Here is a 15,621-nt window from a genome sequence, read left to right on the forward strand (position 1 = left end):
AAGAAGAAAGAAGAAAGAAAGTAGAAACAAACAAATAGTGCAGTTAATGTAATGTAGTACGGAAGCAGATGGCCATAAACTCTAATGATGGCAAAGGTAAAGGCCGATTTGACATTTCCTTTCAAATCCCTTTGTTTTTTGAACATTGATTTAGACCCCTCTTCTTTTGGTGGCATCGTGTGTTGGCCTGCCCTGCCCTGCCCAGTAAAGCTTTTATTTTTTGTCCCAGAGTTAAACAACAAAATATATCTGACAAACTTTTTCCTTTGTGGTTTGTCCTTTTGGAGTTTGAGTTTTCACCATTCAATAATCACTTTGTATTCAGTACTCACTTAACCCATTGCCCGTTGCTTTGCTATTATGCGGGTGGCTGCACGCTACACGCTGCACCCATTGACATTGTCACATTGCTATGCAATTATGTTGGTGGATGGAGAAAATATACGGGTGGGAATAGAATTCAATCTCATTATACATCAACAACATTCTGGAATATATTCATATACATATCGTATAAGTATCGATAATATCAACGTCGATCATTTCTTGTGAAAATAATTTAAAACCTTAGAGAGTGTTCTTGTAATTTCTAAAACCTCAAGAAGTTTTATGAAAATGTCGAAAGCCTCAAGAGGTGTTGGTGTAAATAACTCAAATTTAAACCTTATAGAAACTCTATATGGTAGTAAGTCACTCATGTATCTTATGATACAATGTATAAAGTGTAAAATATTATAGTAAATCATTATAAATAAATGATTATGGTGTGTTTAATCTTCTTTCATTAATTACTATATATTTTCTACACTCATAGTGTTTGTCAGTTCGCTATATAATCAACTCAAATTAGTTAAACTCATCAAGCAATGCATTTTCTTCAAATTTTTTTGTGATAAAGTAAAATATAATTGACTAAATAAACATGCTCCAAAATTGCAATAATTTTTTTTAAGTTTTTCTTACAATTTATGCTGTTTTTATTCAATTTTTATTGATATCAATAATATCTCAATATTTCTATCGAAATTTCCGTGTTTTTGCACTAACAATATTTCCAAAATCATCAATATAATATTTTAGACTTAGGGTGGGAAAAACGTTCCATCCTGTTTCTCTCACTCTCTCCCTAAACCGTAAAGAAAAAATTGTGGCCTCCTCCCTCTCTCAGAAAACCGAACCCCAACAACAACAACAAAACGCGAACAGAATTTTTTTAATTGAAATGAATTTGAAAAAAGAATATAAGCTAAACCGAAAATTCAAATGTGGAAAATTGGGTACTGAAATTTTTGTACATGTAGTACTAGTAGCAGCAGCAGTTACAATAGAACATGGAAAAGGGTGACAAAATTTCCCGGCAAGTCTTGATATTATCTTTTTTTGTACACACTACAGAGAAAACCAAATGAAGCAAGATTCTCCAGCCCGCCGGTAAAGTTGGAAATTTTCAAGTCCAAAAGTCTTGCATGGATGAGCGACTATCGTCGTCTATCAGCAGCTCAATGCCTCATACTTAACTGTAATTGGGCGGTTAAACCCAACCTGCGACAGCAAATTCCCAACCACCGCAATGTCTCGGCAAAACACCCCTTGGAACGACGCCGCTGCTGCTTTAGCTTCCGATGACGACGAATGCATACTATGATTATTGATAATATTATTGTTCATACTGTGATTATTATTCCTATTACTAGAATTGGAACAACTAGAGGAGGAAGAGGAGGAGGATTCAATAAAAGACTCTTGGGTTTGAGTTACTTGCAGTTGCATTGCAGCTGCTGCCTGAGCTGCTCCAAGTGCAGCAGCAGCCTTCTTTCTCTGTTTCTCAGCAGCCTCCTCTTCCATGATGGTTGTCATCACGCTCGAATAACCCTTTTGCAGCAATCTGTAAAGCAACAGAGCTGACATCTTCGCTTTATCTCTAATTGAATCAACATCCCGATCATCCGCCAGCTCACAACGGTCAATGAAAATGGTGGCCTTATCGGGCTTGTGCCTTAAACACAGCAGCAAATGCGCCCTCTCTAACTCGGACCTCGAACAGCCACGCCGCAGCCCAATCAAAGCATAGTAATCCACATTCCCTGTTTCCCCAGAAGCCACCCTCTGTTTCAGTTGCTGTATCTTCGTCGTCAGCACACAGAGCTTCCCGGGAATCTCCCTGTACCTCACGTTGTGTCGCTTCCAGGCCGGTCCCGCAAGCTTCCGATCCCTCAAGATGGCATTGTACAAAAGCTTCAAGTGCTCCAGGTCATGTAAGCAATCAGGCAAACACCTGATCGTCTCAAGAAGTGACGCTCTCGTATCCAGTGCTTGTATGCAACTCGGCTCAAGAGCCAAAGTCCGATTACAGTCCGCGATGGCCTCCGCGATCCGACCCGCCGACCGGTAAGCCGAGGCGCGCTGCATGTAGCACTCTGCCAGAAATCCCTGTGGGGCCCCACGGCGGCCGTCGACGATTTTAGTGAAGTGGCGGATGGCCTCGGAATAAAGGCCAGCGTCTAGGGCAGCAATTGCGGCCGTACGGCGGCGAAGGAGGAGCTTTATGTGGCTGAGGAGGTGGGTCACGGTTTCCGACTCGGTTAGGATCCGAGGCGGAGTGGCGGGCGCGTTGGCGGACGAGATGATGTCGTCTGAGAGATGGAAATTGGACAGGGAGAAGCTATCGTCGGACCAGCATATGCTTTCGCGGCGGAATGCGGCGGTGGCAAGTCGTTTTCCGGTCTGGAGGAGAGCCATGGCATCCTCCATTAGGCCCAGGTGGCAACACGCCTGGCCGAGAACCAAGTACCTGTGTCCATCAAATACATCGCACTCAATCAACTCAATTTGCAAAGTTTATTATTTTTCTCTAATTATTACTTGATTAAAAAATAGAAAGAAGAAATGGTGAAGGAAAAGATTATTCAAAATTTATAAGACTAGACGACTAAGGCTAAAGGGGCACACACACCGCATGTATATATTTTATAGGGGCACATGGCATATTGGGGAAAAACAGCTTTCTAAATAGTGTGAAAAGGTTTCAAATGTGAATGTCAATTGGATTATTTTATAATTTTCAAAAATGGTTAGCTGGCCCTGCAAATTTGGAAGTCAAATTTCTGGAACACAACTGGATTTCAGTGTTGTTGCCCCAAGTCCCTAACACCTCTTTCTACAAAGTTTTTAGTAAAACAATTGCAAAACAAAGAACAACAACACAAACATGTACCAAAATTTTGAAACAAAGTATTATACATATTGTAGGGAATTGTTGCTCTTCTGAGAAAAGATGTAAGAAGCAGTGGTAGAGAAGAAGAGGTACAGAAAATAGCATTTAATTTTTATGGCTGGTTAGCCTGGCAGTGCATTTACTACTCTACTGGAAACGTATAGTGAATAGTTAAGTCATAAAAAGCTGAACCCAGAAAACAATTTTAAAAGGAGGCCAGGCAAAGGCAAAGGCAACACAACACGCAAAGCAAATTTGCAAAACCAATGGAATGGAGACAGAAGATGAGAAGAGAGGAGGAATTGGAAATTACCTCCATTGCCCTTCCTTTTCGCAATTTTTACAGAGGCCTGCCATGACCTTCTTTTTCAAGTCGGAGACAGAGAAACACTTGAAGGAAGGATCCCGATCCGGCGAGTCACAGGAGGAGTTGGTGTTAGATGAGAGAAGCTTGACTCGCTCCCTGGAAAGCGGCTGAGAGGAAGAGTCGGAGGCAGAGTCGTCGGATGCCATTTTGAGGCTGGGAATGTAGTCCTGAAGCATATCAGCCACGTCCTTGAAGCGCCTGAGATAGAGCAGAGACCTGGCTTTGAGTTCAAGGGCTTGTTCCAGGCGAGGCGAGATGGCCAGAGCCGCGTCCAGGAGCCCCACAGCCGAAGCGATCTCGCTCTGTTCATGAGTCGCAATCAGGCTTCTGGCGTCTCTCATATACTTTTCCACAATCTGGATGGATATTATTATCAACCAAACAAACAACACTAACATCATTCATTAGCTCTCTCTACTTAATATTGGATCCTAAAAATTAGAAATGAATCCCCATTTCATTTGGATTAATTTGAGAAGAAGATGAAATTGATGCCTGATGACGACAAATGGCATTGGCACCTTGATTGCAGCAACAATGAACTAAGAAATTGAAGATCAAAGACCAAAGAGGAGTCAAAGAGCATACCTTTCTACTGCTAAGCCACCAGTGCTTCTTCTCATTGGAAGACAGACAAGGAGAAGTAGCAGTCATTCTTCTTCTTCTTCTTGTTAATATCTTGTAAGGGACTTCACCATTCACCATTCAACATTCACCATCAACCCTCCCCCCCCCCCTCTCTCTCTCTCTCTCTCTCTCTCTCTCTCTCTCTCTGTATCCCCTTCAAACAATAATACACAATTCTTTTCTCTGCTCCTGCTCTAATTAGACAAGGGAGAGGAGAAATATCTAGTTATATATGTAAGAAGAAGAAGAAGGAAAAGATAAAGATAAAGAGAAGGATACAGAAATAGAATGGAAGAGGATTTAGAATCTGCAGGAAATTTTGAGGAGTAAATATGGGAAGAAGGAGGTGTAGAGAAGAACAAAGCTCTTAAAATAAAACTAAAAAATTAAAAATAAGAGAAAGAGAAAATGCCAGCTTTGACCTTATACATACACTCTCGTAGAGAAACAAGTAAAGGAAAGGAAAGCCTTGATCCTTCAACTTAATAGCTGGCACCAGCCACTCACTGCACAGCACAGTATTAGATTCTCTCTCAAGTCTCTAGCTAAGCCTACTATCTATCAGAGCCTATGACCAAAATTACAAAAATACTGACTAAATTCTCATCTCATCAACATTCAACATTAACCCACTGGGCTGCAGCCGGTGAGTGCATCATTGTGACTGGATATACCCGGTCAACCATCACGGGTCCTTCCTTGGGTTCAACTACTGGGCGCAAAAGATTAAACGCCACCAAATTTGCCCCCATAACCTAAAATAATTAAGTAAATGATTACTATACTTATTTGTATTTTTATTAGATAAAGCTAGAGAATTTTATCGAGGAAATAAACATGCAATACTCCCCAAAATAAGAATAAGTTTAAGGGGATTATGCGACTATCTCTAAACATAAAGATTTGATGGTAATCTAATACAATTTTAGTAGATTTTAAAATTAAAATAAAAAGTCTTTCCAATAAAAAAGTATAATGAACACAGTACTCCATTTATTTGGTGGTAAATAAACGCGGGACTTGACTCCTTAATTTATGTGGTTGGTTAACTAACTGGGCAGAAATGTGACGAAATGTGGTGTTTAACTTTTAACCTAAGAAATGAAAACTTTCCTAAATTTGTACCTATGAAAATGTCACTGATAGTGTTTCTTAAAGTTGAAAGAAATTAGCATTGCCTTTTTCTTGGTATTTTAAAAATTACCAATGTATTTTTAGGGTTTACTAATTATTCATTGATTTAGGGTTTCATAGCCAACTCTGTGTATAGATTAGATAAAATGATTAAATAAGTAAACCCTAAATCAAAGAATAATTAGTTTGATGACGTTGAGTATTTGATTAATTGGTTAGCTAGGAGGTTGTTAAGAGAAGCCAGCTTATGTATTAATTTAATCTGGCAGATAAAACTAAAAAGTAATGTGGTGTAGGTGTTTATAGATGGTTGGAGATTTCAAACAATTTATTCCTCTCTTAATTTGTTAATCCCTATAGCAACGTTCATCTCTAACAATCACGCTTTATAATTGGTTAAATTATTCAACAAATGCTTACCAAATATGTTACATGTGCGTGTGGGATAGTGTGATATGTGTAAGATGCTTTCTTTTTTTGGGCCAGAGTGTAAGATGCTATTTCAAACGCTCAATTCATTTACTAACAAGTTTTTATGGGAAATAAATAAAATATTTATACAAATAGCAACTTTTATTTTATTCAAATTATTATGATTCTTTCCCTTGTTTGGACTTTGGACTTGGGACTTTGGATGGGACGATTGAGGATAGGTAGTATAATAGTGAATAGATAAAATGAAGAGGGAGGAATTAGTATTATTGGATAGGATTGGATTGGATTGTTATTTATTTATTTAATTTTAGTGGGAGAAAGTAGAAAGTGACTCTTCCCTTGTAAGCCACAGGAATCATGCTTTTCCTTTTGGGATTTTTGCTTGCTTTGCTTTTGTTTTTGTATATATATATATATATATTTTATTTTTTTTTATTTTCACCCACAACCTCAACCACAACCACAATCCATCCACATTGATTAATGAATGGAATGCACATGAATATGGATAGATTGCCAGATGGGTTTGTCTTAAAGCCCTCTCTAACTTACCCTTTCCTTTTCCTTTCCCTTTCCCTTTCCCTTTCCCTTTCCTCTGCCCCCACCAAACCCACAACAAGCAAAGCACCCTCATTCATTCTTTCCATTCCAGAAACAACCCTCTTCCTCCTACAATCTCGTGCTCTGCTCTTGCCCACGTCACCATCTGAACCTAGCCTGTATCCACGTGTTATTTCCTTATGTTGGGTCCCACGGTTCAAGGACCACTCCCTCCCATATCCAGACCAGATCGGCCACAATTCCTTTGTTAGTTTTAATTACTGTACATGGACATTCTTCAATGAGTATTTTATGTTAAGGATTAGTTACATAATCTCAGCGTTGGATTGCATCCAAAAAACCATCAACACATTTAATGAATGCAATCCAACGGCCAACTTTCATAAAATACTTATTAGAGAATCTCTTTTACTATAGTATATATATCATAACTATTCATTTAGTAAATTATTGTTCATATATATTATCTTTGCAAAGAAAATAATCAAATTGAAGATCGTTTAATCATTTATGTATATAAAATAAATTAAAGTTTGGTGTAATAATTAAGATCCTCACGATGAACTGTTCATTTATTTGTTACATATGGTCGGATGGATGATGAATTTGATTGTTGTCTCCATACATGATTTTGAAATGGTAATTTGGAAAATGAACTAATCTGATTTTAAGTTCATACTTATTCAATATATTATTGCAATCCAATGCATGATTATTTGTTCTGTTGTAACTATTATGATTCCCAAGTTGTAGACAGAAAAATTTATGAAGCCTAGAACAGCTGCCAAACAATAAATCAATATGCTCAAGATTATAAAAGAGAAGGCTTCCAATTTCTTACTAGATCTTCTATAATTATGGTATTGTACGTTACCCAAACTAAAATTTATGGTACCATACAGCACCATAATCCCCCACACCACACCCAATTAATATAATAGTAAATTAGTAATACCTAACAGCTTCCTGCGTGGAATGAAAGAGTCCTCCACCTCATAAGTTTGGTTACAATATTCTATCTGAAAACAATTCAATATATACGATCCCAGTTGAACTATAGGTACTTTAAAATTGATGGAAGAATTAATGGGGGGTGGGGGGATGATCAAATACTATTGTCTTGTAATGGGTTGGGATAATGACATACTAGAATAATTAAGCTAAGTTCGTTCCCATAGGTTGGGGACCATTTGGACTCATGCCCAAGGGTTTGGTTTCTTCCACACAAGCACACAAGCACACAAGCACAACACAGATAGATAGAGACGGCTGCAACTCTCTTGTCTTTGTACAGCTAAGAAATCCAGGTTGTAAAACTTATTTGAGACGAAGACGGCCCATTTTATAGGTAGAAATCATTAATAGAATTATACAATATGAAGCAAGCTCTATGACTATGGCATTTGTTATGAACTTGTGAGGTGTCTCGGTGTCTCGGTGTCTCGGTGTCTCGGTGACTCAGTGTCTCAGTGTCTCAGGGTCTCAGTGGCTCAGTGTCTGTCTGTCTTGTGTATTTTCATTTTGGCTAGGTCAATGTAGGCTATTTTATCATCTGGATCTGGTGTTCAAGTCGAACCCTTTGTTTAGGTTTTGCATGAAGCTATATATATATATATATATATATATAGACATTTTTGCAGTGACGTACGGGTTCAAACATTCCCATCAATAATTAACGCAAAGAAAGCTGATTGGATATTCGGCTAATAATTCCATTTTGATGTTTAAATTCCGATTAGAGATATTAATTCCCACAATATTATTAATTTAATATTGCATTAGGGTGGCTGTTAGTGTTTACAACAAACAAACAATGAAACAAACAAAGAAACAGCATCATGATTATTCATGCAATGCAACTTTGCAAATTGCAAAATTGTGGTTAACCATTCTCAAAGACATGTTTGTGTCCAAGGGGGCAATAGTGTTGTCAACTCCTAAATATTCTCTTCTCTTTTCAAAAAACACATAAGCTTATGTTATATTTAATTACATAAGCTTGTTTCTTGTTTATTCCACTCTGCACTTTGCGCATTTTGACGGCATTTAGAATAATCAATCCCCTAATTTATTTAATTTATTATAAAAAAATAATAATACATCTGTGCTGTGTGTGCAGAAGCTCAAGCCCAGGTCTGAGGGGCGCACGTGTCTTGTGGATGAAATTTCACGTGGGGAAGGTGTCCCATGTGCAAAGACGTGCAGCTTTATGAACCCATATTCACCCCAGTTGCCTTGCCTTGGTTTATTAGCTTAACTTAAGTGTGAAATGGCCAACAACGCCAGCCTAATTGGGTTGGGTTGGGTTGGTTCTCTCTCTCTCTCTCTCTCTCTCTGTTGCTTTGCTCAAAAGTGTCGCTGATATTTTATTATCACTGCCTCTGCAAGTCTGCAACCCAACCTTCCAATATTATATAGGACATCCACATCCATCTCTAAACTCACATCCAGGTTCATTGTTCGCTAATAAGTCATCCATCTCTAAACTCACATCCTTTTTTACTTAAAATTAAAATTAATTATGACAATTGTCGATAAACCACGCTTGTACTGTTTAATTAAACAACAGTTGACGAATCTCACATCCTTAAAGTAATTTAAGTAACGACTACTCACAAAATAAAATGTGCTTTTAATATTCTAAAGCATCATTCATCAACCCAAACTCATTAAATTGTTCCGTTTACAATGTCATACACATGCGTCAGAAATGACATATCAATTCAAATTTGGCAAGTATGCATAATAGGTTGTTCAAAATATATAAAATAATTGTTTCTTTTTCAATATTATTATGGCAGTCAAACGATTTCTTTTATCTTTTTGTCCCAAAAGAAGCATATGATTCCACAATAAAGAATTACAAATCAAATGATTCTTCATGAAGCATTTATTTTCTAAACCATTTCCCAAGCTAAAACTTACAATTCATGTCAATGTCTGTTCGATCGTCAATACTGTATCAAGTTTTCTTTTCCATTATATACACACCAATGGCCACTACTAGTTCACCTTGGGGCCTAGCCCTTTTTGTAGTTATAACTTACACATACAACACACATCACAAACTTTTAAGGGTATATATGTCAATTCACATCACAACATGAATTCATCCCAATTTCAAGAAAGTTTTGAGCCCCCTAAACTTTCATATTATACAATATTCCCCCAGTCTTCAATTTTGTCACTATTTTTCGTTAGTTTCAATCACGTACATATGACTAACTTTTAGTGGCATATACATCAGTTGACGAAGCAACAACCCTAATTTTGGGTCTTACACGAAAGGCTGGATGGAAATTTTTATAGTAGGGAATGGGTGAGCCAAACCAAGTCCCAACTTAAAATAGCAAAAGAAAAAACTCTCAATTTGATAAAATAATTTAGAAGAGAAGAGAATATTTAGGAGAGAATTACTCTAAAAAACAACGTATTGATGTAACCCTGTTCGACTGCCATCATTTCACTCGATCTAGTTGCAATAGCCTCAACCCATAGGGCAAAAAAAATATTATTACAATGAACCGCCCGATAAATTACGAACTGTGCTCCCTGAAGACGACTTTGAATTTAGTGGGCATTGTTAAATTTCCCCCCTCATATATATACATATATTAATTTCTACTTGGTGCGGCTAAGGAAGATTTTAACATGAATTATATGACGAAATTAAATAAATATATAACCTTGGACAGTGTCATAGTTTCAAATTTGGATGGTTTGCCCTGGTCGTGACAGTAGCTGATTAGCTCCCAGATTAGATTGAAACCAGATTTAAAGCTGAATCTGATCCAAGAATGAAAGGTTCGCCCAATAATTGGGCACAACATGTGCAAAGTAGTAGGTATGGAGCCTTTGCCGGAGTCATGGGCATCAGAGAGGGCTCATATCATATACAAGTTACAAGAGTTGTGTTTGGAATTTATTTCGAGCCCACCCAGGGTCCACCCCACTGCCCCTCAGCCTTTGGAAAAGAGAACAAAAATTCTTTTCGGATAGTTAGTGCTACTCCTTGCGCTTCAGGAAAACTATTTACAAATTACAAAACAAACTAAATGGTCACATCACAATTTTGGAAGCCAAAGAAGAAATGTTAATTATAATTAATTAGCTCACTGATGACTTTATGTTATAATTAGCTCACTGAGACTTTATCAATTGATTCTTCACCACATAAAAAAAGAAAAAGAAATGATGGATGATGTAAGAAGGAGTTGAATAAGTACGTACGTTGTGGGAATCTGTGGTGTCTCTCATACAGTCATATATACTTGCTTGGGCAATGGCAATGGGCATAGCATGCATTATATATAGCCTCGGTCACTCTCTCACTCATATTCTGCTCATAAATGTCAAAATCAGAGCCATACTGTTATAGTTTTTTGTTTTTTGTCGTGGCTTCCTTCCTGGGGTTTGCATATGCAATTTGCAGCCTCAGTCATCATCATATCCTCATCTGTGTTGCTGCTGCTGCTGCTGATGATGATGATGCACATTTAACATAAGATTGTCCGCAGGATGGCAGGAGTTGCCTAAGATTTGCCAAGCTTGGTGCTTTTCCTAGCTATTTGCATCACATATCGGAAATATATATATATATATATATATAATAATAACATATTATACCATCAAATCTTAATTTCTTATTAATTTTCTGCGTCAAGCTTAAGCATGTGCATGGTGCAGCAAACCCTCATTTACAGCTCATGTGAGAATTTAGATGAAACATGAAAAAAGAGTCTTTTATATGATTAATAGTCTTCTTAATGGATTTCTCATGTGGCCGAAGCTGTCTAATAAATTAATTAAACTTTTTCTAACCGTCTTTGAAATTTCAAATTCTTCATTCATAGCTGAAGTTCGCATACTTCTCTTCCATACTTCTCATGTAGATTGGAATATTTATTAGACATATATATTTTATATACTACAAAAAGTAGAATTGTACGTATGAATTAATTTCCAATGTACGTACATTTGCATCAATCAATTCAATGCTCAATCAACTTGAAATATATATCAAGATTTCTAAGCAACCAAAAGAAAAGAAAAGAAAAGAAGAAAAATCAAAATCTGAAACAATTAAAGGATTGGGGTACCCCTATTTCCTCCTCCTCCTCCTCCTGCTGTTAAGCTGGAAAAGGTCGACCTTAACGAAGGTGTATCCATCCTTTACTCAAAAAAAAAAAGAGTATGAAAATGGTGGTGGAAATGAATTAGGATATATATATATATATATATATATATATATATATATATATATATATATATGTGTGTGTACGTGATGACTTGAGGCCAAGCCCCAGTCACACAAGCAGTTCACAGTGTAGCGGGCTGGAGGGAGACAGAGTGCATGAGGTCACCAATATGAAGTTTGTGTCGTCCCATTGGAATTCTTCGAATTCCAGACCCGTCCACAACGCTAAGGTGCTTGCACACATGAATGTTGATTCGGACTCGGCGTTGAGTGTTGGCGGGGACATATACTTTCTCAAACGCAACCAGTTGCTTGTGAGGAGGAGCCCAGCCGCCTTGTCGTGGTGGGCTAGACAACACTAGCAAAGTGTGAGAACCATCTCGGTTGCCCACATTTCTCACGTCCACATCAAGACCCACGGAAAGTTTGCTGCATTTTGCATGCGTCACTCGGATTGCCTTGCCATAAGAAGAAGAATCGTTAATGGTGGCTGTTGTTGTTTTGTTTAGGGATGTTGTGTGGTGGCGACCGTCAAGAGCGATGGAAACCACAGTGACAAGGGGTACATTATTGGGTATGGTTTGAACAAATTTTGTGTAGCTCAATCCGTGACCAAACGGGTACACCACTGGGCCTTTGTAGAATCTGTAGGTTCTTCCAGGGTATCCTTTTGAAGGGTTTGACCTCATCTCCATGGCTGTCATTGCCAAATTCCTAAGATACTCCTGTGGGTACCAGGTCATAGGCAGCTTTCCTCCTGGGTTTGTGGTTCCGAAAAGGACGCGGGCAATGGCTGCTCCCCCAGCTTGGCCAGGGTAGCCAGCCCATAAGATGCCGCCGATGCGTGGGTCATTGTTAGCAAAAGACACGTCAATTGGGCCACCGGACATCAACACCAAAACGGTTGGGCCTTTAGAAGCCGCAGCAACTTTAGATACAAGGTCTTGCTGTCGTCCGGGTAAAAGCAGCCCAACTCGGTCTCTGAATTCAGCCTCAATGGACTGGTCAAGCCCCATCACCAAAACAGTGGCATCTGCTTGACGGGCAGCGTCAATGGCTGCGCCGAATAGCGTGTCGTTGGCGCAGGCTACATCCGCACAACCCGGCTGGTGAAGGGTCCTACTTGCATATTTCCCTAGTCCTTGTAGGGGTGTAGTGTATCCGCATGCCACACCTTGAAACATGATTAAATATTTGTTTTAATTATATTAAGGGTTTACTTATATAAATAGTAAATTTGTGCTTAATTACTAGTTACCTACCGGCGTAGTTGCCGATCATAGTGAGAGTAGCATCAGAATTGGGGCCAATGACAGCGAGAGTGCGGTGACGGCGGGTGGAGAAAGGCAGCGAGGGCCCGTGGTTCTTGAGAAGGACAATGCCTTGCGTGGCAGCTTCAAGGGCGAGGTCCTGATGGGCTAGGCTGCATACGTCTTTGGGGCCCAATCTGGCATAGGACGACGACGACGACGCAGCTGCATTATCATCAAACATCCCCAGTCTCATTTGGACTGTCACTGTATTCACCAATGCATTGTTGATATCAACCTCCTTCAACAATCCTATTTTAACTGCTTCCTCTGAGTGCACACCCAGGAATGGCCCACAGTCTAAATCCAAACCTGCATGCATATCCAATTAGTTAGTTTTAACTTTTACTTAGGAGATGAGATATATTAATCTAGTCAAGTTTAATTCACCTGCTTTAATGGCATCAGCAGCGGCTTCTTCAGGTGTTGACGTGTAGTGTTGGCTATCATAGAATACACCCACTGAGTCGCAATCAGACACAATATAGCTGCATGAAAACAACAAGTAATCCGTTGATTAAATGTGTGTATGTGTGTGTTGCCGCCCAAAAAAAATAAAAAAATTACCCATCAAGGCGCCATTGAGCGCGTACAGTTTTCTTGAGGAGATTAGGGTCGGCGCAGGTGGGGACACCATTCACTTGGTTGTATGAACACATGACACTCGCCACCTTTCCTTCCTTGACGCACATCTTAAATGGCACATCGAATGTCTCCTCCATGTCCTGCTTGCTAACCTACACGGTTACACCACCCACCCATGCCATGATGCCATGATGCCATGTTAATTTATTCTTATTTTTTTAATAAGAAAATTAGGTGAAAACACGGGAATTAATTACGTACGTATGATGTTAATTGAGAGGGAGGGAATTTCAATTACCCTAGCGTTAAAGTGAAAGCGATCAACTCCGTTCCAGTTATCGAGGTCATAAGCCGTGAAGTGCTTACAGCAAGCAGCCACCTTCAAGCGGTTACCGTCATTGCCCTGTAACCCCCTCACGTAGCTGGCAGCGTATCTACCCACTACTAGAGGGTCTTCACCGGGAGTTTCCTGTCCACGGCCCCACCTAGGGTCTCTCAGTATGTTCACATTTGGGCTCCAAAACGTAAGCCCAGCAACACCCCCGTTGTACATGGCTCTTGCTTCGTCTGACACTACCTGCACCACCACCACCGTCCCAATGTTAATAATATTATATTCATGCGCACATTAATTAATAATTAGTATACTTAGCAAATGCATGTCTACAATTTGTCACTGGAATATTATTCACGAGCCAAATTCATTGAGTTGAGCTTCAGAGTACCACCAGCAACTAGCTAGCTAGCTGCCCAACCACTCCCACTCCCACAGTCCACTCTCTCACTCACTGACTGGAGAGAGAGAGAGAGAGAGAGAGAGAGAGAGGGCATGGCATGTAACTTCTTGTACTGCAGTATATGGGATGGGCTACCCATTGAAAAAGGGCATTACGAACTATAAAAGCATTTGTTTTGTTGGCCCACTTTTTATATCTCAACCTCCAATAAATAATATCCAATTCATTCATTTAAAGTAAAAAGTTTGAGAGTGGACATAAAGCAAGATAAGGATAATCATCATGTATTTACAACTTAATTTCTACTTGTTTATCAACCAAATCTTAATTAAAGTAACTTTCCAATATTTCATTATGGGAAGCGGAATTAAAGTGTATATTTCTTTGTTTTATGTCACTTTTGAATTCTTGATAACGTTTTAATAACAAACCAATGCATATATACCAAATACTCACAACGCCTTGCTTACTTACAAACCAATGCATATACTAACTATTTGATTAAGTGAAACTCACTCTAATCAAATTTCCATCCAATAGATTAACTAACTATGCTTGCTTACTTAGGTTTTTTTATGCGATCGTCACATTATATATATATAATATTACTAATTCATTTATATTATAATACATGTATTTATTTAATAATATTATAAGTAACTTAAGTTCATAAATATCAAGCTCACGTGACAACATCACCGGCATACTAATTAAAAAAATTCTTATGCTTATCATAACAAAAAGAAAGAATAGAACCACCAAAAAAAGCCAACTTCAATTATAGTACTGAAGCCTTAAATTTATAGCTAGGCTAGAAGGACGAATCTAGGAAATTGAAAGAGGAAAGCGAAAAGAAAAAATCTCTCACCCTTCCGATGGCTTCCCACAAAGAGGCATTGAAGGAAGCAGCGGTTGTGATGACTTGAGGGAAGCTAGTGGCCCCAGGGAAGTCCCCACCAAACTTGGTTCCGGGGCCGACATTTGAGACGCCATGAAGTGCCTCGGACCACCATTCATAGCCTTTGATCCCAAGGCGTGGGACGGGCAGAGCAGTATTCACCAGCAGCTTAACCTTCTCTTGCAATGTCAACCTTGCAAGAAGATCCCTCACTCTATCTTGTATGGGCAATGTCACACGGCAAAATGGCAAGTCCTTGGTCCTTGCATCTTTTGGGTTGCAAGCGAATGAGTCGCTGCCTTGGCAACTTTGCTGGAAAACACCCAAAACCAGGAAAAGGCAGATGAGGGATATAGAAGCTGCAGCCATTCTTCTAGCTAGTGTAAAATTGTGCTCTCATCTGGGACTGGGACTGGGACTGGGAGGGGAGGCAAAAGTCATGCGGTATATATAGCCATACGCGTGCTACAGCAGTGCACGCAAGTATGGTGGTGGTATGGAATATTGGATGGATGTTGATGAATGATGTTATATACTCATAATGTTTTTTCAACTT

General features: G+C 39.0%; 2 protein-coding genes across 3 annotated transcripts; both read right to left on the minus strand.

Moving 5' to 3' along the window:
* Positions 1-1,242: 1,242 nt before the first annotated feature.
* Positions 1,243-4,759, minus strand: LOC110749356 (uncharacterized). 2 transcript variants are annotated; one of them, XM_021949443.2, is made up of 3 exons: positions 4,170-4,759; positions 3,528-3,937; positions 1,243-2,791 (listed from the first exon to the last, which is right to left on the minus strand). In XM_021949443.2, the coding sequence occupies exons 1-3, from the start codon at positions 4,284-4,286 to the stop codon at positions 1,492-1,494; spliced, it is 1,827 nt and encodes a 608-aa protein (XP_021805135.1). In that variant the 5' UTR covers positions 4,287-4,759; the 3' UTR covers positions 1,243-1,491. The 2 variants fall into 2 exon arrangements, with proteins under 2 accessions (XP_021805135.1, XP_088102259.1); XM_088246133.1 differs by having other exon boundaries at positions 3,528-3,972; positions 4,170-4,305.
* A 6,569-nt stretch (positions 4,760-11,328) lies between these two features.
* On the minus strand, positions 11,329-15,621 carry LOC110749313 (putative beta-D-xylosidase 2). Its single transcript, XM_021949396.2, has 6 exons — positions 15,036-15,621; positions 13,729-14,007; positions 13,413-13,582; positions 13,236-13,333; positions 12,798-13,157; positions 11,329-12,709 (listed from the first exon to the last, which is right to left on the minus strand). Exons 1-6 carry the CDS (start codon positions 15,432-15,434, stop codon positions 11,658-11,660), a joined length of 2,358 nt encoding a protein of 785 aa, XP_021805088.2. The 5' UTR covers positions 15,435-15,621; the 3' UTR covers positions 11,329-11,657.

Source organism: Prunus avium, chromosome 8 (genome assembly GCF_965620075.1).
Source record: "Prunus avium chromosome 8, drPruAviu1.hap1.1, whole genome shotgun sequence".
Lineage (NCBI taxonomy): Eukaryota > Viridiplantae > Streptophyta > Magnoliopsida > Rosales > Rosaceae > Prunus > Prunus avium.